At 49.5% G+C, this 24,779-nt stretch overlaps 9 protein-coding genes across 9 annotated transcripts; 6 read left to right on the top strand and 3 right to left on the bottom strand.

Annotated features, from left to right (window-relative positions):
- Nucleotides 1–114: 114 nt before the first annotated feature.
- Nucleotides 115–1,850, bottom strand: N7516_010800 (uncharacterized protein; the record flags this gene model as incomplete). Its single annotated transcript, XM_057223518.1, has 7 exons — nt 115–553; nt 606–673; nt 725–939; nt 995–1,133; nt 1,154–1,424; nt 1,481–1,643; nt 1,748–1,850. 7 exons carry the CDS (start codon nt 1,848–1,850, stop codon nt 115–117), a joined length of 1,398 nt encoding a protein of 465 aa, XP_057070739.1.
- Nucleotides 1,851–2,741: 891 nt separating this feature from the next.
- N7516_010799 (putative O-methyltransferase) lies at nt 2,742–4,172 on the bottom strand (the record flags this gene model as incomplete). Its single annotated transcript, XM_057223517.1, has 5 exons — nt 2,742–3,558; nt 3,613–3,739; nt 3,799–3,813; nt 3,876–4,010; nt 4,073–4,172. The coding sequence occupies 5 exons, from the start codon at nt 4,170–4,172 to the stop codon at nt 2,742–2,744; spliced, it is 1,194 nt and encodes a 397-aa protein (XP_057070738.1).
- Nucleotides 4,173–4,888: 716 nt separating this feature from the next.
- On the top strand, nt 4,889–6,844 carry N7516_010798 (putative MFS transporter; the record flags this gene model as incomplete). Its single annotated transcript, XM_057223516.1, has 9 exons — nt 4,889–5,138; nt 5,212–5,361; nt 5,413–5,582; nt 5,636–5,660; nt 5,712–6,007; nt 6,065–6,100; nt 6,150–6,254; nt 6,310–6,523; nt 6,583–6,844. Exons 1-9 carry the CDS (start codon nt 4,939–4,941, stop codon nt 6,842–6,844), a joined length of 1,458 nt encoding a protein of 485 aa, XP_057070737.1. The 5' UTR covers nt 4,889–4,938.
- A 1,027-nt stretch (nt 6,845–7,871) lies between these two features.
- N7516_010797 (uncharacterized protein) lies at nt 7,872–9,266 on the top strand (the record flags this gene model as incomplete). Its single annotated transcript, XM_057223515.1, has 1 exon — nt 7,872–9,266. One exon carries the CDS (start codon nt 7,872–7,874, stop codon nt 9,264–9,266), a length of 1,395 nt encoding a protein of 464 aa, XP_057070736.1.
- An 852-nt stretch (nt 9,267–10,118) lies between these two features.
- On the top strand, nt 10,119–11,729 carry N7516_010796 (T6SS phospholipase effector Tle1-like catalytic domain-containing protein; the record flags this gene model as incomplete). Its single annotated transcript, XM_057223514.1, has 3 exons — nt 10,119–10,236; nt 10,291–10,305; nt 10,354–11,729. The coding sequence occupies 3 exons, from the start codon at nt 10,119–10,121 to the stop codon at nt 11,727–11,729; spliced, it is 1,509 nt and encodes a 502-aa protein (XP_057070735.1).
- Nucleotides 11,730–13,547: 1,818 nt separating this feature from the next.
- On the top strand, nt 13,548–15,608 carry N7516_010795 (uncharacterized protein; the record flags this gene model as incomplete). The annotated part of the gene is made up of 5 exons (XM_057223513.1): nt 13,548–13,768; nt 13,856–14,469; nt 14,540–14,792; nt 14,859–14,981; nt 15,047–15,608. 5 exons carry the CDS (start codon nt 13,548–13,550, stop codon nt 15,606–15,608), a joined length of 1,773 nt encoding a protein of 590 aa, XP_057070734.1.
- Nucleotides 15,609–16,152: 544 nt separating this feature from the next.
- On the bottom strand, nt 16,153–18,728 carry N7516_010794 (putative C6 transcription factor; the record flags this gene model as incomplete). Its single annotated transcript, XM_057223512.1, has 3 exons — nt 16,153–16,795; nt 16,887–18,580; nt 18,654–18,728. The coding sequence occupies 3 exons, from the start codon at nt 18,726–18,728 to the stop codon at nt 16,153–16,155; spliced, it is 2,412 nt and encodes an 803-aa protein (XP_057070733.1).
- Nucleotides 18,729–20,481: 1,753 nt separating this feature from the next.
- Nucleotides 20,482–23,046, top strand: N7516_010793 (repressor protein; the record flags this gene model as incomplete). Its single annotated transcript, XM_057223511.1, has 2 exons — nt 20,482–22,710; nt 22,771–23,046. The coding sequence occupies 2 exons, from the start codon at nt 20,482–20,484 to the stop codon at nt 23,044–23,046; spliced, it is 2,505 nt and encodes an 834-aa protein (XP_057070732.1).
- Nucleotides 23,047–23,380: 334 nt separating this feature from the next.
- On the top strand, nt 23,381–24,245 carry N7516_010792 (uncharacterized protein; the record flags this gene model as incomplete). Its single annotated transcript, XM_057223510.1, has 2 exons — nt 23,381–23,475; nt 23,531–24,245. 2 exons carry the CDS (start codon nt 23,381–23,383, stop codon nt 24,243–24,245), a joined length of 810 nt encoding a protein of 269 aa, XP_057070731.1.
- Nucleotides 24,246–24,779: the final 534 nt, after the last annotated feature.

Genomic DNA, 24,779 nt, shown 5'->3' with positions numbered 1-24,779 from the left:
CGCCGGCGGCACCGTGGCCTTCCTCGACTTTCCACACGAATATAGCGTAGCAAGGAAAATAGGAAGTTTTTTTTTCAAGACCTTATTATATACTAGAGATCTATATACTGTAAATCAATGAAATCCCGCAGAATGAGATTCACCCCCATCAGGTAACAACCTCGTGCCACCCGAAGAAATCGACCTCCCATCATCAATTTGAACAACAATATCTGTTTTAACAGTAACACGACCATCATCAAGATGCTCGGGAATCTCTGCCTTCGAAATTTGACTACTCGAGCGCTCATGCTTATGCCCATTCCACTGATCCTCCTCATCCTTAATATAAGCATTGGCATTGGCCATATTAGTCACCGTAGCCGAATCTAGCCACTGATCCTGAACTGCTGCGCGGCGTTTCAGCTCTGTGTCAATCTCGTTGTGGCCCGCTGATCGGGAGCGAGACCAATAGCCGTGACTGCGGCCTTCGCGTCTGTGGTTGACGAATGAGCGGAGGAAGAGACGGGCTACTGGAGCGCAGGAGGCGAGGAGGATGCTGTAGTTTTCAATTCTAGGGTTGTTAGTTAATGATGCTGGGGCTGGGGGATGATAGTTGTGCTTACTTCACCCAAAGAACGAAGGTTACAATGTTATATGTGAAGTCCTGCCTATCACCGAGGGATTTGAGTTTCTGGTGTATGATATTAGCGTTGTATAAGTTGGGAAACAACATATTACCCACATAAGTTTTTACAATAGAAGCACAGCCGGAGAGGAGCAGTGGTCCACTGAGAGTGATGGTCTGCCAGATCCGGCGGGATCGCACGGTGCCACCAATTTTGCAGAATTGAGACCAGACTGAGGTGTGCGGATTACGGTGAAGGGTTCGCAGGAAGAATTGCCAGAGTTCGACGGCAGCAAGCACGGCAAGGAAGAAATCTATGACTGTGTTGAATCCTGTAGGAATTGTAATTAGCTTTGCGTTGAGCCGAAGTATGATCATTTCACATACCTCCTTGCACAAAGCCAACAGTTGTCTGGACAGATGGTGATTGGCACTTGACGGAGCCATCTTCAGGGGAGTGGTGTCCACATATAGTGGAAGTATTGGACTCGGTCGGTCTGCGATGAAAATTAGAATGGGTCAAGCACTAAGAAGGAGGATACTAACCGTCTGATATGGATTCGGCCCGCACTGGACAATAATCTGGACGATTGTAACCATATTGACGGCAACCTGAACGACAGAACAGACAATAATGGACAAGCGGATTTTCTTGTCACTTGCCGAAAAGCAAGTCAAAAGAAACCACATCATCCCTGCTCGTGAGACCATTGCCGATGTGACAGCGAGCGGCTGTGAAAGGAAGTCCCATTTCATAGCATTAAGACGTTCTTCATTAGTCAAGTAGAAGAAATGTCTTCCAAGGCCCCAGTTGGCACTACATAGAGTTAGTATTTGGCATGGAGTAACAACAAGACAAAAAGTCTATCCCACCTCATTTGAATAAATATCATATGGGTAATATCAAAACCCCAAGCCAAAAGGAAGAACAAGTCCTCTGTACCCCAGATTCGCGCGGGTGCAGTAACCTGCGGTAAAGCCCAGCCAACCCAGATCTTGATGGCATAACGGAACAACAATGCCACGCCGACAATAGCTGTGAGGACCTGCTTGAAGATTAGTATGCACATATGTAAAGGTAATCTAGAGCTAAGGATAGCATACCCAACAAGCTCGGAATGTGCTTGCTCCTGTAAATACCTGTCAATCCACGATGTTCTAGGTCCATTTGCTTGCTTGGCCTTTGCCCGTTGGTGAACATACCGATGTCAACATCGCCTTCACCTGGCTTTGGAATATCCATAATGAAGATGAAACAAGGACCAGATGAGTCAAGCAGCCAAGTACTCACCAGGTTCTCGACTATAGTGCGGGGAGCCAATTCAAATACTCATTGGCATGGATATAAAACGAGAGCTAGCGCGGGGTCGATTAGATGGATCAGAAGCAAAATTAAATAGAGTCCAAATCAAATCTAGAACCAAGAAGTAGCAGAGCAAAGTGTCCAAGTTGCCTTTGAAGGTTCTCAAGAATGTAGAGCATGCCAAAGTCTCTCGCGCGAACCGATTTACAGGTCAGAAGCCTGTTTAGACCCTCGTCTATCGGTGGAGATGCGCGTATAATAAGAGTGAATCGAGAGGAAACAAGGGATGTGATGTAAACCAGTGGCTTTAGTTACGTAGGGAAGAAACCAGGCCAAGGGAAGCGAGCTGTGGATGCGTTGAATGATATGGAGCATTAAACACTGGATACGGGTCATGTACGTCAAGTTCTGATAGGAGTCGAACTCGCGTGGCCAACCTGGGGGTTAGAGAATGCGATCAAAAGATCGTGGCAATGGACAGGTTCGCATTGTCATAACCATGTGGATTAAACACAGGCGACATTACCGGTGGAAAGGGGGTTAGAAATCATGCAAGTGACCATGCAGGTGGCCATGCGATCTGCATTAAGGGATGTGACGAGGGATGAAAAAAGAAAAAGAAAAACACATCAAGTATGTATCCATGTGGAAGTGATGGGTTCGATACAGTCTTAGATCGGATCTGCAATGATCTGTCGATGAGTTCGAGAGATTAAAACTATAACCCTCGGGTAAGCGAAGCAATTGAAGGGATGTGATCTGTATACATCTGGGGGAGAAATGATACATCACATTAACAACACTGAGGTGTAGAAGGGCTATTGTATTCTATCAGCTTTGAACTATCCTTCTCATCTCCACCAATGACTCTCCAGCCTTAACATAAACCTCAAAAGTCACCTCCAGCCCACATAAACCCGCCATCTGCCTCCACTCTACCGAACTCCTCTCTCGGCCCCCATACAATGCAATCATACTCGCATGAAGCGAAGTATAAGTCAAATTCTTGGCATATTCAATAATCAACACCCGCGAACCAGGCACCATAGCACGTGAAATCTTCTGCAACAACGCCACAGCATCCAAATCAGGCAAATTATGCAAGATATGTTGCAACGCGTAAACACAGGCTCCACGAACAGGCTGCTCAGCCTCCTCCTTGTAATTCCACTTCATAAGCCGTACACCAGGCACGCTATCAATATCGGCATTGAACTCCTGCACAATTAGATCCTCGGCGCCGAGATGCGGATACGCCGCCTGGACCTCAAGGAGGAGCTCGCCACGACCGCCGCCGATGTCGACCATAGTAGCCGAGCTAGTACTGGTGTTAGTGGTAGTGTCACCCGCCAACGCGCTATCCAACTCATAGCCCATCGACTTGACGCGATCGGGGAAAGTCCCGAACTTCAGGAATTTGCCGACCATGAAATGGTTGAAACTATCCATGCGACCCTGGGTCTCCATGATCGAGTACGTATGCTGTTCCGCCAGCTCAGACTGACCCATTAGCCGATAGGCATATTGCAAGGGGCCGTCTGCATCGGCAAAGGGGTATGCAAAGCGGGTGTCTTGGAGCTTTTTCATCAAGAATGCGCCGGCCATTAGACCTTCCGTGGTGCTGGGTGGGGGGTTAGTGCTAGAAACCCTAAGATTATGTAGTTTCTGGGATAGAAGCCGGGAATGCATGGGGGGAACTGACAAGTGCAGTGCACCATGCTGGGCGGACGGCATGGCAACCATGTGGTTTGTGATGGCATTTGCTGTGAAACAGTCCTCAGCCACGCGCTCGACAAGGCTGAGTCCGGCCATGACGTAGAGTGTATCCGCTGCGGAAAGGGGTTTAGTATTGGTGTTCTACTTGTTAGCTATATATAGGTGTCCTTACAGGCTAATCTGGTACCTATATTCATTGTTAGTATAACAGTCATATTAACCATCAGCTGTTCAAGCTCAGGCACGTACTCAGCTCAGGCTCATTTTCCCCTCGGGCTTTGATACGTGCATTGCAGATAGCCGATATCTCATCGGCTGTCGCGGGTCCGCCATGGCCCACAAGGATATTGAAGAGATCAAAGTGAATCGCGACCGGAACAAATCCTAATGAGGCAGGCTGTGACTGGATTAGATAGAAGCCTGTCTGATGGGTTCGTCGTACTCACTACTGTGACGGTTGCTGCCAGGGCGGCGCCAGGGGGGTGCAACGGCGGGGGCCGGAGATGACAGGCCTAGTAAACTGGCTAGGCGGGTTAGAAAAGACATTGAGGATTGGAATTAGAAGATTTTTGAGTATGAAGAGGATAGGGAAGTATACTCTGCATTATACTCTCTAAATATATATCTACTCCGCAAATGTACAACATACAACATTCGATGGCTCGCACGGATTCCAGCCCTAATATGAGAATACGATGTAGATAATTTATACCAGGAATACTAGCAGATTACAATACCATTGATAACTCCCGATCCATTACTCCGTACTCCGTATTAGCATGGATAATTGTGCTCTGTGGAAGGTTATTGGCCCAACATGACTAGGTTTGGTATGCGCGAGAGATATCATATCACATCGAGGAAAAGAAAGGGCAATGCAATGCCGCAGCAATACGCCAAAAAGGGGGAAAACAAAAAAATAACAAGGAATGAACCAGTAAATACAAGTGCGTAGTAGCGAATTGTCGGAAGGCGAAAGGAAAGGATCAACTAGCCCCGATCTACCTTTGTGATACATCCACTATAGATTCCGGGGACTTTTCAACAGATCCAAATCGGAAGTTATGGATATCTGATCTCTCCTAGTTCCTAAGAACTAATTTCTAGAACCTGCCTGGGCGACAAAAGCCACGCGAGTATCCCCCATGTGTGAAAAAAAAAAAAAACCGGCCATGCATAAAACCTGCAGTGCCCCGTCACGCAATAAAAGAATAAGATCTTCATTGACCTCCTTACCCGACTCAAATCTGCTGTTTCAGGGTTGTCTATTACACTACACAGAATACAGCGAAGAAGGGTGAACATATCTACCATGGAGAAACCCTCCCCGGTCTACTCTACGCACGAGATGGCAGCCAGTGCGTCGTCGTCGCTTGAAACACAGGCACTGAAGGGAGGCTATTCCAATTCAGATGTCGAGGCTAGGGATCCCTTGAACCCGAGGAACTGGTCCTCGGCGCGAAAGACGATGCTTTTTGTCTCGCTGATGACAAGCTCGTTGTTAGCAGATGGGTAGGTGTGGCCGATTACCAAGCGCATCGCAAGATGTGTATGTATACATGATTTTCTGATTGAATATTTGCAGGGCTATGGTTTGGGGTGGAACTCTGGTTATGGAGCAGGCCGTGGATTGGGATGTTAGCATGGCTCATTCGGCGACAAGTATGAATTATGGGATTCTGTTGCAGGGGTTTGGGGGCATTTTTGCTGTTCCGCTCATCGAAGCATATGGACGGTGAGTTAGTTCTCTTTTTGCCTGCGTTGACTTTCACACTGACAGCTGTAGTTTGCCGATCTGGCTGTGGCCCCAGGTGATTACCATGTTCATGGTGTTGGGTGCTACCCTCTCTAATGATTGGTCTACCTTCACGACGTTCCGCTCTTTGCAGGGTCTGTTTGGGACAGTGCCTCAGGTAATTGGACTTCCGATCATTCATGACATGTATACCTCGGCTGGTAAGTCCTTTTTCTGGGATTTTTGCGAGTACTTGACGCTGATCCGACAACAGAATGGCCGCGGATGATCAATATTTGGTAGGAGACTCGCCACTCGACTCTAACTAGAGTAGCACTGACTGAGAATAGGGGCACCACATTCCTCGTCGGGCCATTCCTCGGCCCCGCGATAGCAGGATACATCAGTGCCGGGTCAGACTGGCGCACGTCCTTCGGAGTCCTGACAGCCATCTATGGCTTGTCCACGGCCATGGTGATCCTCTTCGGATATGAAACAAACTATGAGCCTGGAAGAACGACCGAGCAGTCACGCCTCGCATCTTATTTTGGCATTGGCAATACCATGCTCCCTAAGGGATCGACATTGAGATATTGGAGCCGAACAGTCGTGGTGTATGTGTTCAAGTTTCCGCTGTTAATGACTGGTAGGTATGGTCGACATGGTTTGCGATAGCATTCACTGACCAGGATTCTGTCAACAGGTCTGACGCTTTTGGTAACATTTACCTGGCCAATTGGTAAGTAACTATCGCCGTCATCCCGTTCTTCCACCCGCTGACTATCCAGGAATCACAACCACCATTGATACCTTCCTGCACAGCCCTCCATACTTGTTTGACACGATCGAAGCATCATCGATGCGATTCGCCGGTGTGATTGGAGCTTTATGTGGTATGAACCCTCACCACCTTCCCCCAATCTCTCTAGATTCTCACCCTCCTCCCAGGCTGGGCAGCTGGCCGCTTTTTCAACGGCTGGATCTTCAAGCGCCACAGCTCAACCTGGCGAACGGATCTCCGTCTCCACGGCGTCTGGTTCCCGACAGCTAGCATGGCAAGCGGTCTCCTCACCTACGGACTCACCATGCACTTCGGCAAACACTGGATTGGGATAGCCATTGGGTGGATCATGGTGAACATCGGCATGGTAGCTACGATTGTGTAAGTTCCAGCTTCACTCTGTTGAATATTGTGTCATATCTCTAAAATCGTTTGCACAGTACCATCTCGGCCTACGCATTGGAAAAGTACCCAGAGCAGGCGACCTGTGTCTCAGCCATTCTGAATATGTGGCGCACTTGCGGCGGGTTCGCGGTGGGATACTTCCAGCCTGCGTGGATTCAGCGCAATGGGATTGGACTGGTCTTTGGTATTCAGGCTGCTATTCTGTGTGTGGCCGTTGCTTTGACTATCACTCCTGTGTTCTTGTGGGAGTGGAAAAGACGGTTGAGAGTTGATACTGAAGCTGAAGCTGAAGCTTGAATCGAGTTGTATATAGCTGTAATATGTGTGATGAATGAATGAATAGAATTTGTTATTTTGTATGTTGACTAGACAGTTGATCAACTGGACCCTCGTTTGTGCCAAATTTGGTCTGTGCTCAACTGAAACACACGTGATTTATGCCTTAACCATCAGGCCCCAATTAGGCTTCAATCAGGCCCCAATCAGCTGTCGGAATATGACGACCGGCATACCGGAGGATTTATTAATCCTCCATGTTTTGTAATTAATGTTATGTAATCATGGCTCCATATAAATTGTACGAAGAGCCGATACAGAAATACAGAGAGTTGAATACCATTGATTGGACCCCTACATTTACGATACGGCACACGCCGATATCAGCACCCGTTGCTGATCCGAACACGTCCGTGTCTGAGGTGTCCTTGTTTCATGCTTAATTTATTTTAACGCCATGGCTGATCATTCTACTCCGTACTTTATAGTTACAGAGTAGTTATATTGTACCTACATATTAATTAACATCAACCTCAAACTTGAGACATGACATACCCCTGATCCTCACCCCCTGAATCTTCCCCCACTAACCAACCCTCGACGGGAGTACACAGTCGATCATTACCTCGCCATGCAAAGTCCCGCAAGCGATGACGCTTCCCGTGGGGCAGCGGTTGTTCAGACACCACGGCTTAGTTGGCTCATGTGCCGCGTGGTTGCTGATCAGTCCCCAATGAACCTCTCGTTTGGCCTATCAAAGCTCCTCCATTAACCCCGTTCTGAGGTTCGACCGAATCATTTCTGCAGGCCTGTGGATTGTCCACTGTTAACGCGGAGGCAGCGGAGGCAGCGGAGGCAGTGTCGAACTGGTTTGGCTCACGGACAGCGATCACTGACCCTTTTTTCCCTTTCTTGCGTGCTATCGAGCATTTGATTCAGTCTTTTCAGTCTTTTCGGCTTTTTCTTACCCTCCTTCCTTACTTTCGTTAGCTGAATGGCATCGGTTCCTGTTTGATTTTTAGATTGTTCCTAAGCGCCCAATCCGACTATGTCTAGTGCTCCGCGACGAGGCCTCTTCGTCATCTTTCCGATCCTTACATTTTGCTTCATATATTACCTCATTCGACTGCCTGAATCCAACTCAACAATCGTGAACAACTCGGAACAAATTCCTCAAGCCGGAGGGGAAACAATTGTGGTAGGGGAGGAGAAGCAGACAAGTCCTCCACGTCCTTCCAAAGAGGAGACATTGGAGGACAAATGTGGCCACTTACTACACGCACTTGACGATGTCTTGGTCGTAATTAAAACCGGCGCGACTGAATCCCTCGAAAAAGTCCCTATCCACATCCGCACCACGCTGGAATGTGTCCCACACTTCGCTATTTTCTCCGACTACGAAGAAACCATCGACGGTGTCCGCACATATGACGTCCTCCGCAACATCAGCGAGGCCACAATGAAAAAAGAGCCCGAATTTGAAATCTACCGTCATCTACAACAAGTCGGACGCGAAGGCCTAACAGACGAAGAATGGGGCGACGACATGAACGGCCCACTTGGCAAGGTCAACAACCCAGGCTGGAAACTCGACAAATGGAAATTCCTCCCAATGATCGACGAAGCCCTAGAAGTCATGCCCGAAGCCAAGTGGTACGTCTTCCTCGAAGCCGACACCTACATTGTGTGGCCGAACCTGATCAGCTGGCTGGCGCATCTCGACCCAGATCGCGAATACTACCTGGGCAGTCCGATGCAAATCGGCGAAACACTCTTCGGCTACGGCGGTGCGGGCATCGTCCTCTCAAGCTGGACGATGAACCGCCTGCACGAGTACCAGATCGGGGCAAAGGAAGAGCTCGAAGCGATGACCGCACACGAGTGGGCAGGCGACTGCGCGCTGGCGCGAGTGCTGCACGACTTACACGTTGATCTGACCTGGGCCTGGCCGATGATGATGATTTCACGACCGTGGGAAATCGACCATTTCTCCGAAGGATACGGGCGACAGCCATGGTGTTACCCTGTTATCTCGTACCACCACATGGCGCCGACAGATATCGAGGCGATGTGGGAGTTTGACCGGGCGTTCTTTGCTAGTGGGAAGAACGCGCTCATGCTGCATGCGGACGTTTACCAGAAACTTGTTTACGATGAGACTTTCTCGGCGCGCGACGATTGGGATAACCTCTCTGGGATCAAGATTGATTTTGCGGCTGGCACGATTCCTACGCTGGATGTTTGTGCGGAGGTCTGCGCGCGCAATGATGACTGCTTGCAGTATTCGTTTAATCACATCGAGGGTGTTTGTAAACATGCTTCTACTACCTTTGCGGGCGTTGCTACCAATGGCACGCAGTCTGGTTGGATTACACATCGGGTGAATAAGCTTCTCAGGGCATTCCAGTCTTCATGCAATGAGGTGCAGTATATCCTTGATTGATCTTACTTCTCTTTAGCCGTTTTCATTCTTCTTAGACTGTTCTTGTACATATATCAACTTTCTTTTCTTCTTTTCCTTTTTTTTCCTTTTTCCTTTACTCATCCATTCTCATATCTGTGGATAGGGTAATTCCATGTTTCCAAAGGAGTCATTAGCGAGGCGTTTTGCAATGACACTGTGTTGGCATCGTCTGCCGGGCAGACGAATACTCATTTCTGGTCGCTGGACTGTTTTCTTTCTATTTTTTTCATTACTTACAATGATGATTTCTAGTGACACCAAGGTTTTAACCATATCAAACCAGTCTAAAATCCTTTCATCAGGTGCAGATTTGGAGACGTCCGTATGATGCCTGAACTATGTTACCATCCCGAGAAGATGAATCTGGACAGTTTAGAAGTGAACCGCTTTGACTTTTGGTCACATATCTCATGCTTGACCGGATCCAGTGATTTGAGAATTAAGCCGAGTAGGCGTCTCATAACAAAGAAAAGGGGTAAAGTGCTCCTCCAAGTATGATATACTGCAATATTGTCTAGTTGTAAGTGAGACTGGTCACACGCCAAGTGGCCACCTCCTAAACCTCAAAGGTCGACAAGCAATGACCGTGTAGATCAACTGCACGACACCCGATTTAGTGAACTAGTGTCTACTAACCCCCCGCTTGGCATTTTTACCAACTCGGTGATTCCTCGATTGATGAAGATCGCCATGATCGTCACCGTACTATGCCGACAAGTGGAGAAATATAAGATAGATCAAACGCTAAACAATGCCTCGAGCACATATTAATGCGGGTTTCCCCAACCTTACTCAAGAGAACCCTTCTGGGGTCTGGGAACAGACTGTACAATGTCAGCTCGACAAATTGTCCTGTGCTTCGATGGCACAGGAAATACCTTCCGTACGGACGGCACAGACACCAATGTCTTAAAAATATGTCGCATGTTAGAAAAGTCCGACGAGCAACGTAAGATTGACCTCCTATCTTGAGACTGAAACAAGCCTTCTAACCGCAAGCCAGTATGTTACTACCAACGTATGAGCGTATCCACCAGATAACCACAAGGGTACTGACCCCAAGCAGCGGGAATAGGCACCGACATAACCCCGGGCTCTTTGGCCAGCACAACGATCCAAAAGAATGGCAGACTAGACAATAGCAAAGCGCTCAATCTCGCACTGGGTCGGTCATTCGATCGGCACGTTCTGGGGGGATATCGCTTCCTCATGCGCCACTATCAAGCCGGTGCCAAAGTGTACATTTTCGGCTTCTCGCGTGGCGCATACACGGCGCAGTTCCTGAACGAGATGCTCGATTATGTCGGGCTTCTCGGCCCAGATAATGAAGAAGTGGTGCCCTTTATCTGGGATGCGTTTGTGTCATGGAAACTTAGCCGGACGGATAACGACCGAGAAGAGAAGATAAACACCTTTCGAGTCATGAAAGATAGTCGAGAGATATTGTCGCGACCTATGGCTCGTGTGCAGTTCTTGGGCATGTTTGATGCGGTCAATAGTATTGCCGACTTTGAGGTTAATGCCGACGGGGGAACCTCGAGCAAGATAGTTCGACATGCAGTTAGCATTGATGAACGGCGTATCAAGTTCCGGCCGGTTTTACTGCATTCGCATAAAGATAAATGGGTTCGCAAAACGCCCTCAGATGAAAAGAAGCCCGGGAAGGGGACCTCGACCAATTATCTCAAACACACACTTGGACCTCCCGTTCTTCCAGAAATCCCAAATGTCAGCGTACCAAGCAAGAAACAGGAGATAGAAGTGGATGATGACGACGACGAAGACACACAGGATATCGAAGAAATGTGGTTTCCAGGCGGACACGCAGACATTGGCGGAGGATGGAATCTCGGATCTAACGAGACATGGCCATTAACGCACGCGCCTCTGGTGTGGATGGTACAAGAGGCGCAGCGCGCTGGACTGCGACTGGACCCGAGAAAGCTAAAACAGCACGAGTGCATTGAGGAATTTGATGGCGACTTTGATGTGAAAAACACCTCGAACTCGAAGAGGAACGTCTCAAGCTCGGAATTATCGATACCCCACAAAAGCTACTTGGAGGCACTTCATCTGGCCGGCACTAGAGGGCATATCCATGACCTCCTTGCGTATGGTAACGGTATTCGGCTGACTTCCGTCCTCTCGTGGCGTCTGATGGAGTATCTACCTCTACGACGGATGGAATTGCAGACGAATGGAGTGTTGAAGGCTGTGCGGTGGCCGCCGCCGTGTGGCCGGACTCGCGATATCCCAGTGAATGCCCGAATTCATGTCTCTGCTATCCAGCGTATGAAGTCGGACCCTTCTTACCGTCCTGATAATTTGATTTTTGGCTCGGCGGAGCGGAAAGGGGATAGAGACGGTGCTGTTGGAATCGGGAATTGGGTAGTCCACTCGCATGAAGGTGACCCGGTGCGAGAGAGGTATGTTCGTAGGTAGTTTTGAACGACGATGTTGGTATCAGACATAGGTCCGATCTTATTACGAGTTCTTCACCGAGTTGTCCATTGATTCGTTATAACGGGGGTTTACTGCACTTAAGGACCGCACCACGGTCCCCCATGCGGTCCCTCGCAAGTTCATAATTATACCAAGATTTCCTTTTTTTTTTTTTTTTTTTTGGCTATTTAAGCTGATAATTCAGCTAATAACCCAAAATACTGTATAAATCATATATAAATCATATATAAATCATGTATGTTTGCCTTATTGTAAGAACTGTAAGACCGGACCGCACCACTCCACTCCACTACGGTCCGGTCCGCGGTCTGGTCTGGGCTAAGCCAACCTTGGAAGCTACTGTACCGCTGGTCCTTGGAATATCCTCGAGACCTGCAAAGTATTTCCACGCTCTACTTACTTGTGCCTGTATTCCACCGTATTGGTTTCCTTCCAAGGTTGTTCGATGCCTCTGACTAGTTCAATAAACGTCTCTATCCACCAGGTTCCACATCGAAGCTTTCCTGGCATGGGAAGCATTTGAGTTACCCGTGAGTCAGGTACTGGGATCGCGATGTCGATGAAGGGACGCTCGCCGTGCTCGTAGTGTCTCCTTCTCCTCTGGGTGGCTGCTATTGTGAGAATCTGAGGACTCGGCTCTCTGGCGCTGCACCAAATATGAACGCGCGTTGGCCGTGTTATCACCGGTGCGGCAATGTTCATGAAATGGGAGAAGCCCCTCGGTTATGACATGGTGTTGCTGTGAGTGATTAATGATCTGGCGGTACTCCCTATTTTTTTTTAAAACAAAATCTGAGGTGGCCTGCGATTGTGGCTGTCGACCTCTAGGGTCCTGTTGGTTGCCATCGGCCACCTTGGTCTTTCCTAAAATCAAGCACCTAAGCTCCCAGCTGTAGGTAAAACAATTGTATTTTAGAAGGCTGCGGGTATAGGTTTATTCGAAAGGAAGAGGGAAGAGTCATGTCAATATGTCAGGCCCCCTGGGCCCCTGGGCACCAAAGGCACGACTGGACGCCTCAAGTTACGGAAAGGTGGTCGTTTCTGGCCTCATATCCTCACTGTAAAGGGTTCCAGACTTCACGAAAAAATAGAAAAAACCAAAAAAACCAGGACAGACATCAATCCCTGATTCAAATTCAAGCATAATCATGACCAAGGGTTTTATCGCGACGTACCCTGGAAGATCCACTTACGCCAAGTCCCAATGTTAGACAACAATGCAGATCCCTCCTGCTTAGTCTGTCTTGGTTTCGTCTTCACCGAAACTACGTCCAGAAGAGAATGAATTGACACACTGACATTGAATTTACAGTGGGAAGAGATCAGATATAGTTTAGGGGATATGTAAAGTCCGATCTATATGGACTGGTGGATCTATAGTGAAGGTAAGATATGGGCACGTACCTACAACATGCAATTGCTAACTAACTAGTTAGATATTAATGAATGCACTGCCCCCTCAAGATCAAGGCCAAGACCAAGACATTGATTAACTTCCGATATTCGCGCAATTTCCGAAGGCGAACGAGCCCTAAGTCGAACTCGTCGGTCTAACCCGGCTCACGGGCCATGGGGTGAAACCTTACCAAGACGCTAAAGAACCCGAATTCCCTTACTCCCTTGCTGATTGGACGATGAGGATGTGAATTTTTTATCAGATGATCTGATAGGAGGTGATTGATGGGAATTCTTCCCACATAATATGATCAACTGCCTTCCTCCGGTGGTGCCGGCCATTTGAAGTACAACTTTTCCTCATGGTTGCAAGGACCCTTCAATTGTCTCTATTCAACTATAATGGAAAAGACAACCATATCCGATCAGGCCACACAGCCCAATACTAGCCGGGATGTCGAGGAAATGAAGGAGTTCAGAGTCCATCAGGGCATGGACAATCCATCTGACGACAAGGCCAGCCTGTCTGGTCGAGACTCGAACGAGTTCCAGGGTGGTGTGCGGCGAGTAAGAGCCATTACATCGACATGGTCGACTAAGACGCTCATTCTCATGTTCATTCTGTAAGTCTGGACCTCAATCCACAACTCCCCTCCTACCCCTCGCCCAGAGTAACAGAAAGTAAAAACTGACATCCCACCAAAACACAGGCTCTACCTGGTGTCGTTCGTAGACGCACTCCTAAGCTCGGTTCAAAGCGCACTAAACCCTTATGTCACATCCTCATTCCACAAACACGGCCTCTTGCCAGTCGTCAGCGTTGTCTCGACTATTCTGGGCGGCTCGTCGCAGCTCACACTAGCCAAGATCATCGACATCTGGGGCCGTGTGGAGGGATTCCTAATCATGCTCCTTCTCGTCACGATCGGGTTGATCATGAAAGCTACCTGCACAAGCATGGAGATGTACACCGCAGCACACACTCTATACTGGGTAGGCCACATCGGTCTGGCCTACGTCGTTGAAATAATGCTGGCGGATATGACCTCGCTCAAGAATCGGATGATCATGATCGGCCTGAACGGTACACCTGGTATCGCAAGTACCTTTGCAGGTCCGGAAATCGCTAACCTTTTCTACACCAACCTCGACTTCAATTGGGCATTCGGTTCATTCGCGATCATGCAGGTTGGAGTTTGTATTCCCGTGGCCGCGGTGATGCTATTTATGCAACGTCGGGCGGAGAAGAGCGGTAGCCTTGAGAAGGTTCGTTCTGGACGTGTCTGGTGGCAGTCTATTGCTCATTATCTCATCGAGTTTGATGGTATGTACCCATCCCTATATGCAGCTTCTTTTGCAGTTGACATGTGACTAACGAGGTGTGATTGACTCAGTTGTCGGAATCATCTTAATCACAGCCGCATTCTCCCTCATCCTGATCCCATTTAGCATTGCCTCCTACGGTCCCAAGGGATGGGCGAGCGGATACATCATCGCCATGGAAGTTCTCGGTGTGGCGTGTGTACCCGCATTCTATATCTGGGAGAGATATTGTTCACCAGTACAATTCCTCCCGTGGAAGTATCTGAAAGAGCCAACAATGATCGGCTCGTCCATGCTGTACGGCGTGATGTTCATCTCCTGCTTGTAAGTACCAGTCTCTTCCCCGCCATTAACACCAAAGCTGGCAATATACTAAAACCCGAAAACCAGTACGTGGAACAGCTACTTCAGCTCGTACCTACAAGTCGTCAACAGACTCGACATCACAACAGCCAACTACGTGCTCAACGCTTTCTCCCTGACCTCTTTCATCTTCAGCCCTATCTTCGGCCTGTAAGCACCCCACACCACCACACACATGACTCCTATCCAAAATCTAACAAACCTCTCCCTCCCAGAGTGATAAGCTGGACCGGCGACTTCAAATGGACCGCCATGGCAGGCGTGCCCATCTTCCTCCTAGGAACAGCCCTACTAGTCCCATTCCGCGCGCCCGACACACACGTGGGGCTCCTAACGATGATTCAAATCCTAGTGGGACTCGGTAGCTGCCTATTCACCGTTTGCGGACAACTCGCCATAATGGCGATGGTAACGCACCAAGAGATCGCAGTTGTGGTAGCTATCTGGGGATTGTTCGGGTCGATTGGAGCGGCGGTGGGATCTGCCATTGCGGGCGGGATGTGGAATAATATCCTCGAGAAGGAGTTGTATAACCGACTGCCGCAGGAGAGTAAGCACCTTTCGGCGAGTATCTTTGCGGATTTGGTGAAGCAGATGTCGTATGCGGATGGGAGCGGGGAGCGGGATGCTATTGTTGGGGCTTATGCTGATGTTCAGAGGAAGATGGCGATTGTTGGGGTTTGTTTTGTGCCGCTTTGTATTCTTTGTACGTGGTTCTGGAGGAATGTTAATGTTAAGAAGTTGGGGAGGGAGCAGACTTCTGGGAATGTGTGGTAGAGGGGTTGGGTTTTGGGGATTGGAGATGTGGGTTGTGATGCATCGAATAGAGATAGAATAGAAAGATGTCAAGAGTTGTATAGAAAACGTCTACTTTACGATTTTGTGTGTGTTGTGATATTCTTGATAAAGATATTTCATTTGTAGCGTGGTTTCAGCCACTACACTTGCATAGATGCGCTGGACTTCGAGTGATCCTATAGCGTGGGTATATGTACATAGTTTGATAACATTCAGTCTCCCGTGAGGCGGGACGAACAAGAGATTCGTCCCTGTAAGGAGGAAGTATGAGCCACCGGGATGAATCTCCCACGGGCTGATTTGATACTAAGCATAAAACTTAGATTGTGGTGGTGGCTATTATGTGGCCAAACAGATCCCCATGTCCCATGACGACTGTGTCCGGAAGAACAGGAAAGTCTATAGGCAGCCCAGGAGGCCAGTGGGATTCCCTAAAACGGGCGATGACCCCCTCAAGGGAGATGTAGTAGACCAAAAGAACATGGTCTCTAAAAGCTAGCTGGCGAGATCATACCGAAATCTCTCAGCCGCCCATAGACTCCTCGGGCACTTCCTGGAACGTCTCTGGGAAGAACCCAGGCGGTGGCCAAATATCCGCTATGGAAGGCGGATGAACCAGTGGCTGTGATCCGCCTAAGCGATCGGGATCGTGACAGAAAGCCTGGAATGTGCTATCGTCCAAGAATCCGAAATCCTTCAGACCGGCCTCACGGTTCGTGGACCATTCAGTAGTGTCCAGGTATGCCAGATCTTTGAAGATGGCGTCGATATTACCAGGCATCATTGGGTTTGAGGATGTCGAGTCGGGGGTTTGGGGTTGTGGTTGTTGATGCTGTGCGCTGGCTGTGCCAAACATGGAATCTGCTCTGCTGCGCGGGATGACCTTGTCTGGTAGACCTGACTGTACTTCCATTGGGTGGTGTAGTGGCACGTCAATCATGCCTAAATCTGTGTTTTCCATTACGGTGTCTTTTGGGGTCAAAGACTGCCCATCAACTGGCATACTGATGCCAAGGATAGAAGAGGTGTAATCTCCTTCACCGTTCTGGGGTAGACTGCGAGCTCCGCCTGGGGGTTGCATGGGCCCCCCCATGGGTGCACCCGAAAATGGAAGGACGACTGCCCCGGGAAAGGTGGATGGCCCCCCCAACAACATCTTTAGAGTGCTGCCACCTCTCCATGTTAGTAACCAAAGATCCATAGGCCGGCCATGTGGATGTGAAAGCTGTCGTTTTGTGTCGGAACTCGTCTGCCCACCTGGCAAAAGGGAAGGTATCCGATGAGTCGGCAGTAGTGCGAAGTCTGGACGCTTGCTCCGCAATAGTGCGAAGACTTAGCTCGAACAGGGGCGGAAGACCGCACATAGAGAAGTTTTCCAAGTGTTGGGTGAGCATAGAGAGCCCTCGGTAGAGGAGCTTCTTGGCCCCCTCTGTGGCTGGGCGCTGTGAGCGATGCAACCCTTGCTCACCTGATATCAATTGCAGATAGAGCCAAAGCAGGGTGGCCGCATAGGTCAAACCTAGGTAACTCTGATGGGGAAGTAAGGCCGAATGTCGTTCTGGATAGATGCTTTCTGGTCCAATCAGGCGGCATCCCAGAGGTAGACAGTCATCCCATTGCTTAAGCTCCATGACCAATTGATGTGCAAAGGTGGCCATGTTGTATCCCGAAGATATGTGGCGGGAGACCTTGTTGAGAACGCTCGCCAACTCAACTAACCGATTGAAGCAGCTCAAGGCCAAGAGTGGTCCTCGGCGCGGTGAATTCCTGCTGCCCTGCGGAGCACCCGTGGGTGGTAAAACGTCCACCCAGGAGTTCCACTCCTCTAATCCATCTTCTTCCAACAGGCCTACCGCAGTAAGGTCGCTTGGAGGCATGGCTGGACTCCGTGAAAGACGGAAAGAGAGCAAAGAATCTACTACAAAGCATCCCAAGAAGACCGCCTTACCTTGTCTGAGTTCATCAGACCGCCGGCTGTCGGACACAGTTCCAAGACCCATGGAAATCGCCATGCGAACTGCTTGGCCGCTCAACAGCCAAGCTGCGGTCCAATCTTCCAGACCCATGTTTACTAAGCTCAGCAGGAGTAACGCCTGAATATGACCGGGTTCATAACGGTCTTTCTCCGTGGGGATGAGCTTTCGCGAGACGGTGTAGTATTCCTTCGCCAGAGCGACTGTTCCAGCGGGACCGGCCTGTGAAATTGTTCGCGATTGAGTGATGGTGTAACTCAAGATTGCCCACAGAGCGGCGTGATCGCCGGACCCAGGTGAAGCCGTAGCAATAGAGAAAGGGCCGTTGGCATAGAGATAAGAAGCGCGAAGAATGTTATGCTTGGCCACCACGGGGAACCATGAATGCGTGATTGCAAAATAGATATCGAGCAGCTGCGACGTCTGAGGCGGTAACTGCAGCGCATGGGGACTGGGTCCAGCAATACCCCGACCATCTGACTCTTTGGACAATCGAGCCCGCTTTACCCCCGGTGACGCGGAAAAAGGCTCAACTACACGCGGAGCACCCGGACCGAGCGGAGTAGAAGTGCGAGCTACTCGGAACCCCCATTGACTATCGGAGCCATCATCTTGCGGGTCACGCAATCGCTTCCCCGTCGCCGGTCCCGGCGCATCTGAGCTAGAGAGCATTTTCTCCAGCGCGCCGAACAGTCGACTCGTTTTCCAAGATTCGTGTAAACTCTCCGAGGTACTATCGTCCGACCACACGGACATCAGTTTCTCGCGACGACCGGCAGACTCGGCGGTATTTCCTAGCATGGCCAGCATGGTATCCTCGAACCCATCAATGTTGCAGATCGATAGTGCCCACAACTTTTCCAGGCCACGGACGTAGCCCTCGGGGAGACCGCGTTTCTTCGCATGGGGGTCGTAGGAGCAGGACTGGCCCGATGCCTGACAGGCGGAACAAGTGGGACGAATGCCGTCACATTTATCCTAGGATTGCCGAAATGTTAGATTGGGCAAATGAGATACACGAGAGAAAAGATCAAGGCCGGACGCGACTCACTTTCTTACTGCGACAGCGATCGCAAGCACGGGAGACCCTCTTGCGCCGAGGGGCCTTATCTGATCCCTCATCCATGAAGAGGGGTTATTAGCACGGGTTGACGCGCCATGTAGAGATAATAAGGGAACCAGTAGCTCTAGCTCTGTTTCAATTAGGAGTTCACTGAATCAAATCAAGTTGAAAGTAATATAAGCTCGGGCCGTATAAAGAAACAGGCCGATATTCGGAATGAGAAGAAGAGTACAGAGTACCGCCAATAGAAAAGTGGAGGAGCAGAGTCTAAGGCCATGTAATTAGCCTCCACGGCAAAAGGCTCACAGTTAGGCCGAGAGGAGGATCTCGGACGCGAAGTTCGGGATGTGTGAAGGCACTCGGAATTATCGGGGATCTCCATGTCCCCACAGTTTTCCCACATACAACATAGTTTAGTTGCTGGACAACTTTTGAACGTACTTGAGATTAATATACATATTGAACTGTTCTGTATGTATAGGGCTACTAGAAATAGATTAGATATCTTTTATTTATAAGTTTTACCCTGATGAGTTAGTTCGTATTTGATCAGACATAAAAGCATCAAGGCATTAAGACATCAAGGCATCAAGGCATTCAAAATACTATACCCGACCAAAGCCGACGGCGCTTAACCCGATTGAGACTCTATACAACAACCATTTATATACTCCGAATGTAGTAGTTATATTGGGTCTCTGAGAGCATATTAGTGTGAGAGGTAAGCCCAGATTATATCTTATCTATTCTACAATACTTGCATACTTGCAAGACAGCCAAGGACCGGTGGCCGGGGAGATAGTATATAGCGAGTATATTTAGACACTGTTCTTTTGGTAGAACATAGAATCTGCCACCTGCAATATGTACTCATATTGAAGCTGGCTAGCGATTGATGCATATGAGATTCAAAGTATTCAACGGAGAAAATAGGAGGAGTCATCGGCTGACTCCCAGTGTAATCTGATGGTACACAAGGCACCCAATATTGGATATAAGGCCAAATAATATCATCTATCAAGTGCTACTCTCAAAGACATAGTCCATTATCAATCTCAGTCTATCTCCTCTACTTCCTGTGTATCCTATCCCATGATGAGCAATAAACGCCAGGTCTTCGTTTCTCTAGATCATCGCGATTCTCTCTGTCGGCAGGAACAGACAGCGATTCTAAACCTGCTAGAATCAACTACCCTAGCCGACGTATGTGACTTGCGGAAATGCCTCAGATCTCTAGGTTTCGATACTGTCACGCAAGGTCCGGAATCAGATGCTCTCTCTCCCTTGCCAGAAAACTTGTGGATCATCCTAAGGTTGCTATATATATACAACACTATAAGTATATGATTTATGCTTCAACGTCTAGATCTCTTTTAACAAGTACCTCCCCACAAACCAACATCTACAATATAATTAAAGGGATCCATAATTAAAAAAAGTGTGATATCTCCAAGTTTAACATTTCAGCTTCCGGTAAATGATCCGAGATGTGCTTGCTGTTCTTCAGACTGAGATCTGGTGGAAAAGCCTTTTGCCGGGTACCAAACTGAGCGGCAACTTGGCAGTTCCTCTCATTCCGGGGAACAATTCGCCGTTGGAACATTATCCATCTCGGCGATCGATCTAACTAATATACTTAGGTTTTTAGGCTATTTCTACAACTAAATTGCCCTATCTATTATTCACATGAGAAGTCCCACTCATCCTTTCTCATCATCCCACATTCGATCTTGAATGCGATTCTATGCCTTGAGTGCATCTGATCATGGCGCTCGTTCACTTTACGTAGACCCCAATTGATCCATCGTCTCTCACCATGCTCGATTCCAAACCCTCCATTCCTCCCATGGCCGACATCAAGTCCGACATCCCCGCATATGCTATCAAGGAATCCCCCTCTCCCATACTCCGCCCGGAGTCCGCTCCTCGCACCTTTGCTCCCAATGCATCCCTCGTCCTGATCGGCATCCGCGGATGCGGCAAGCGCTCGCTAGGCTTCGTCGCCGCGACCGCGCTGAAGCGACGCTTCATTACCGAAGACCACTACTTCCGAGAAGTCACGGGCGTCACGCGACAGGAATACCTCAAGCGGTACGGCAGCCAGGAATTCCAGCGCCGGGACATCGAAGTCCTGAAGATGATGCTGGATAACCATCGCACGGGCTGCGTCATGGAGTGTGGGTTGGCCAGTTTGACGCGACCTGTGCAGGATCATCTGCGTCGTTATGCCCAGTCCAACCCCGTCGTCCATCTGCTGCGCGATATCGGTCGCATTCAGCAATTGCTTGGCTTGGAGGACCAGGCGGTACGGTTATTCCGTGAGGGGGATCCGATGCATCGGATGTGTTCGAATTTCGAATTCTATAATCTTGAAGATCGGACACGTGCGTCGGACGATGGGAGCCCAGATCGCCGGTCTGCGGATTATTCTTTCAAGTTGCAAGAGGTGAAAGAGGATTTCACCCGGTTTGTGCAGTTCATTACTGGACTTGATGTGAACTATTCGAGCTATGACTCGCCGTTCGTTCTGCTAGAGACGCCACCAGAACTACGCTCTTTCACCCACGCTATCTTCGTGCGATCTTCAGATCTGATCGCCGACAATGTCAATCTGACCGAGCTCGAGTCTGGTGGAGATGCTATCGAGCTGTGTATCGATCGCTGGAACCCGGATATGGCAGCCACTGTCAGCAAACAGGTCTCTGTCCTGCGTCGAAATGCGCGGACGCCTGTGATCCTCTCCGTTGACACCTCCACCGGCATCGGTTTCCCGGAACCAACCACCTCTTCTTCTCGGCCTTACTTTGACATACTCGAGCACGCTCTACGTCTGGGTGTAGAATATCTTGTTGTGGACCTGGCCCAAGACCGATCCCGGCTGGCTGGGACTATCAAAGGTCGTGGGAATACCAAAATCATCGGCCAGCAGGTCTTTGAACCATCTTCCCCAACTACGTGGGAGAGCGCAGGCTGCGTCGCCATCTACAATGAAGCTGAAAAGCTCGGCTGTCAGCTTGTTCGCCTCCTCCGGGTCGCAACAAAGCGCGAGGAAAATGCGGCTGCGATTGAATACTCCAATAAAATTCGATCGCTCCCGGGAGATCACCCACCGCTCATTGCCTATAATATTGGCGCCCTGGGTCGCACCTCACAAGTTTTCAACTCGATCCTCACTGCAGTAACACACCCCGCGATCACTCAGTCCGCTGGGAATAAACACGACCCGCAAATAACCTCTCGCGACGCCGTCCGCGCACTCTTCCACAGTTACGTGCTGGACCCGCTCAAGTTCTACATCTACGGAGAGAACGTCACCTACAGTCTATCCCCGGCAATGCACAATGCTGCACACCAACACTGCGGTATGGGCCACACCTACAGCATCCCCGACTCGCCCTCTCTCGCAGTCTTAGACCGACTGGGCCGAGATCCGCACTTCGGGGGATCCAGCGTCGTGCAGCCATGGCGCGTACAGGTATACCAGAAGCTCGCTTCGAAGAGCCGACACGCCGAAGCCATCGGGGCAATCAACACAATTATGCCGCTCCGTGGACACGCGGACGGAACAATGTTCCCACTCCAAGAACAAGCCAGCCGACGCAACCAAGCCGGGCGCGTGCTGGGTTGGTACGGTGAGAACACCGACTGGGTCGGGATAATGACGTGCATAAGGCGACATCTCTCGCCGCGTAACGCAATTAGCGCAAAAACGACAGGCCTAGTTATTGGCGCGGGCGGTATGGCGCGGGCCGCCATCTATGCCATGCTCCGACTTGGATGTCGGAAGATCTTCATCTACAACCGCACGCAGTCGCGTGCCGAGGAAGTCGCGCGACATTTCAACTCCTGGGCGTCGTCGCAGGTGGACTCGGCTGAGGTGGTTTGTGTCTTGCAGTCGCTTCGAGAAGACTGGCCCGCGGATGCTGCTCAGCCTAGTCTCGTTGCCTCTTGTGTACCGGCTGATCCAGACCGAGATGAACCACCGGCGAACTTTGAAATGCCCGTGCAGTGGCTTGGGAGTCCTACTGGAGGTGTGATACTCGAGGTGAGCTTTTTCTTCCCTCCTGGATGTGTGCTTCTTGTCACACGTACTAAGTAAATATAGTTGGCCTATAAACCCCTCGATACACCCCTTCTGCGACAAATGCGCCGAGTCCGGAGCGAGACTGGACGACCTTGGGTCTTGTCTGACGGATTGGAGAATGTAACCGAACAGGGCATTGCTCAGTTTGAGTTGATGACAGGTCGCAAAGCACCTCGGCGGCTTATGACCTATGAGGTTCTACGCAATTATGTGGGTGACAGTGGGCGTTTTGACGAGGAAACTATTCAGGCTCGTTTAGATCGTGTTTGGTCTCCGATGACTCGGGAAAAGGAGTAGAGGTTTCTTTTTTTTCTTTTTTTTCTGGTATGGCTGTAATATTTCCTGACTTCTTTGGTTAGTTTTGTATATATTTTGTATATTTTGTCCAGTTGTATATAAAAACAATCTCAAAACAGTTTATGCCCGAGACTCGATCAAGGCCAATCGCCACGTGAACGTGCGCCGATAACACTCTCCTATCGGCACACCGCCCGACCAACATCTGGGCTTTCTTTTGTTTGGATCTCCTTGTCAGCTTCACTTCACTCGAAGACTTCCCTTGAGGTTTCCTTGTGTTACTAGCCATCTATAACATAATCAAATTGGCTTAGATATATACGAAATACCACCAATGCCAGGGTTTTCGCCCGAGCAGACCGACTCGATAACGGCAACATGGAAGAAACGCAAGTGGGACCATGAGGAACCTAAGACCCTAGCACGTCCGTAAGTCGAACAATGTTTCTCTCAGGGTGAATAGATAGACTAACATGGTCACCAGAGCAACATATATCCCATCCTGCCGAATCGATCGGCCCGAATACGACGGGGGCTGCTCACTGCCTCTATCACGACACCCAGACGGAACAGACGTCTCCTTCCGACCACGATGTCTCCCTCGCAAGCGCCGACATGTCCAAGGCCCTTATCTTACACTGCCATCCCACCAGCACCAGCATCAACATCAACTCCAGCACCCACAATCACAATCACCAACTCACCTCTCCCCAAACATTTACGGCACCCCAAACCAAGACCCATACTCACCCCCGGTCTCCCCAAAAACTCTCGTCCCGTTGCAGTACCCAACCCAACAATCTGCCTCCCCCTCTGCGCTCCGCCCCTGTCACATCTGCCACCGCCGCCCAACAACCCGCCAAGTCCTCGACGCCTACGCTGACTGTGGTCTATGCCACGAACGGGCATGCTTCATCTGTCTCCGACAATGTGATAGTGCATCCTGCGGAGGGAAATTCGGTCTCTCAGAAGTGCATATGCATATGCATACGAGCTCAACCGACGACGCCAGCTACGATACTAGCGAAGCCCCGAGGAGGAAAATCTGCTCTGGCTGCGCTGTTGAGGAAGTCACCGAGACTGGAGTGGAGATTGTGCGCTGTCTTGACTGTGTCCGTGGTGCGGGCTCGTGGGCTGCGGCGACTATTCCTTCTGATTGGGCTTTGGATGATATGCGGCATGAAGATATGACCGGGTGAGGGTTATATATGGAGTTGATTCACTCTCCTCTGTGGCAATTGAGGGGAAATATGAGAGAATGATACGCATGAAACTATAGTATAACCTTCTTTATGACCTCAGGGTGTTGCTGCTGCTCCTTGTGGAGTGGCTCTTTTTTTTTTGGAGTTTGATATTTGGACTGGACTGGACTGGACTGGACTGGCTGGGATTGAGGTGGATTTCTTTTTGGCATTTATACTGGACATGCAGCATGGCGAATGATCTTCATTTCTTATTGATATACTCTAGCATATAGCATAATGATATCAACTTGTATACTCCTACTCCAACTCTATGTGTGTACAGAATAGACTGCTCTCGGTTTACATCCAAAGGTGAAAACCAAACGAAAATGGATCAAAGTAAGAGTAATAGTATAGATAGAGGCATCTATATGCTGAACAATGTACAATGTCTCCTGTAATCCTATTAGTCCTATAAGTAAGATTTTCACCCTGGTAACACCATAGACTGGAGGCTGATACTAGAACAGATACATAGAAACATAGATT

The sequence above is a fragment of the Penicillium verrucosum genome (assembly GCF_028828655.1).
Source record: "Penicillium verrucosum strain IBT 35672 chromosome Unknown utg000004l_segment0_segment0, whole genome shotgun sequence".
Lineage (NCBI taxonomy): Eukaryota > Fungi > Ascomycota > Eurotiomycetes > Eurotiales > Aspergillaceae > Penicillium > Penicillium verrucosum.
Note: the sequence above shows the minus strand (reverse complement) of the source record. Positions and strands in the feature narration are given on the sequence as shown.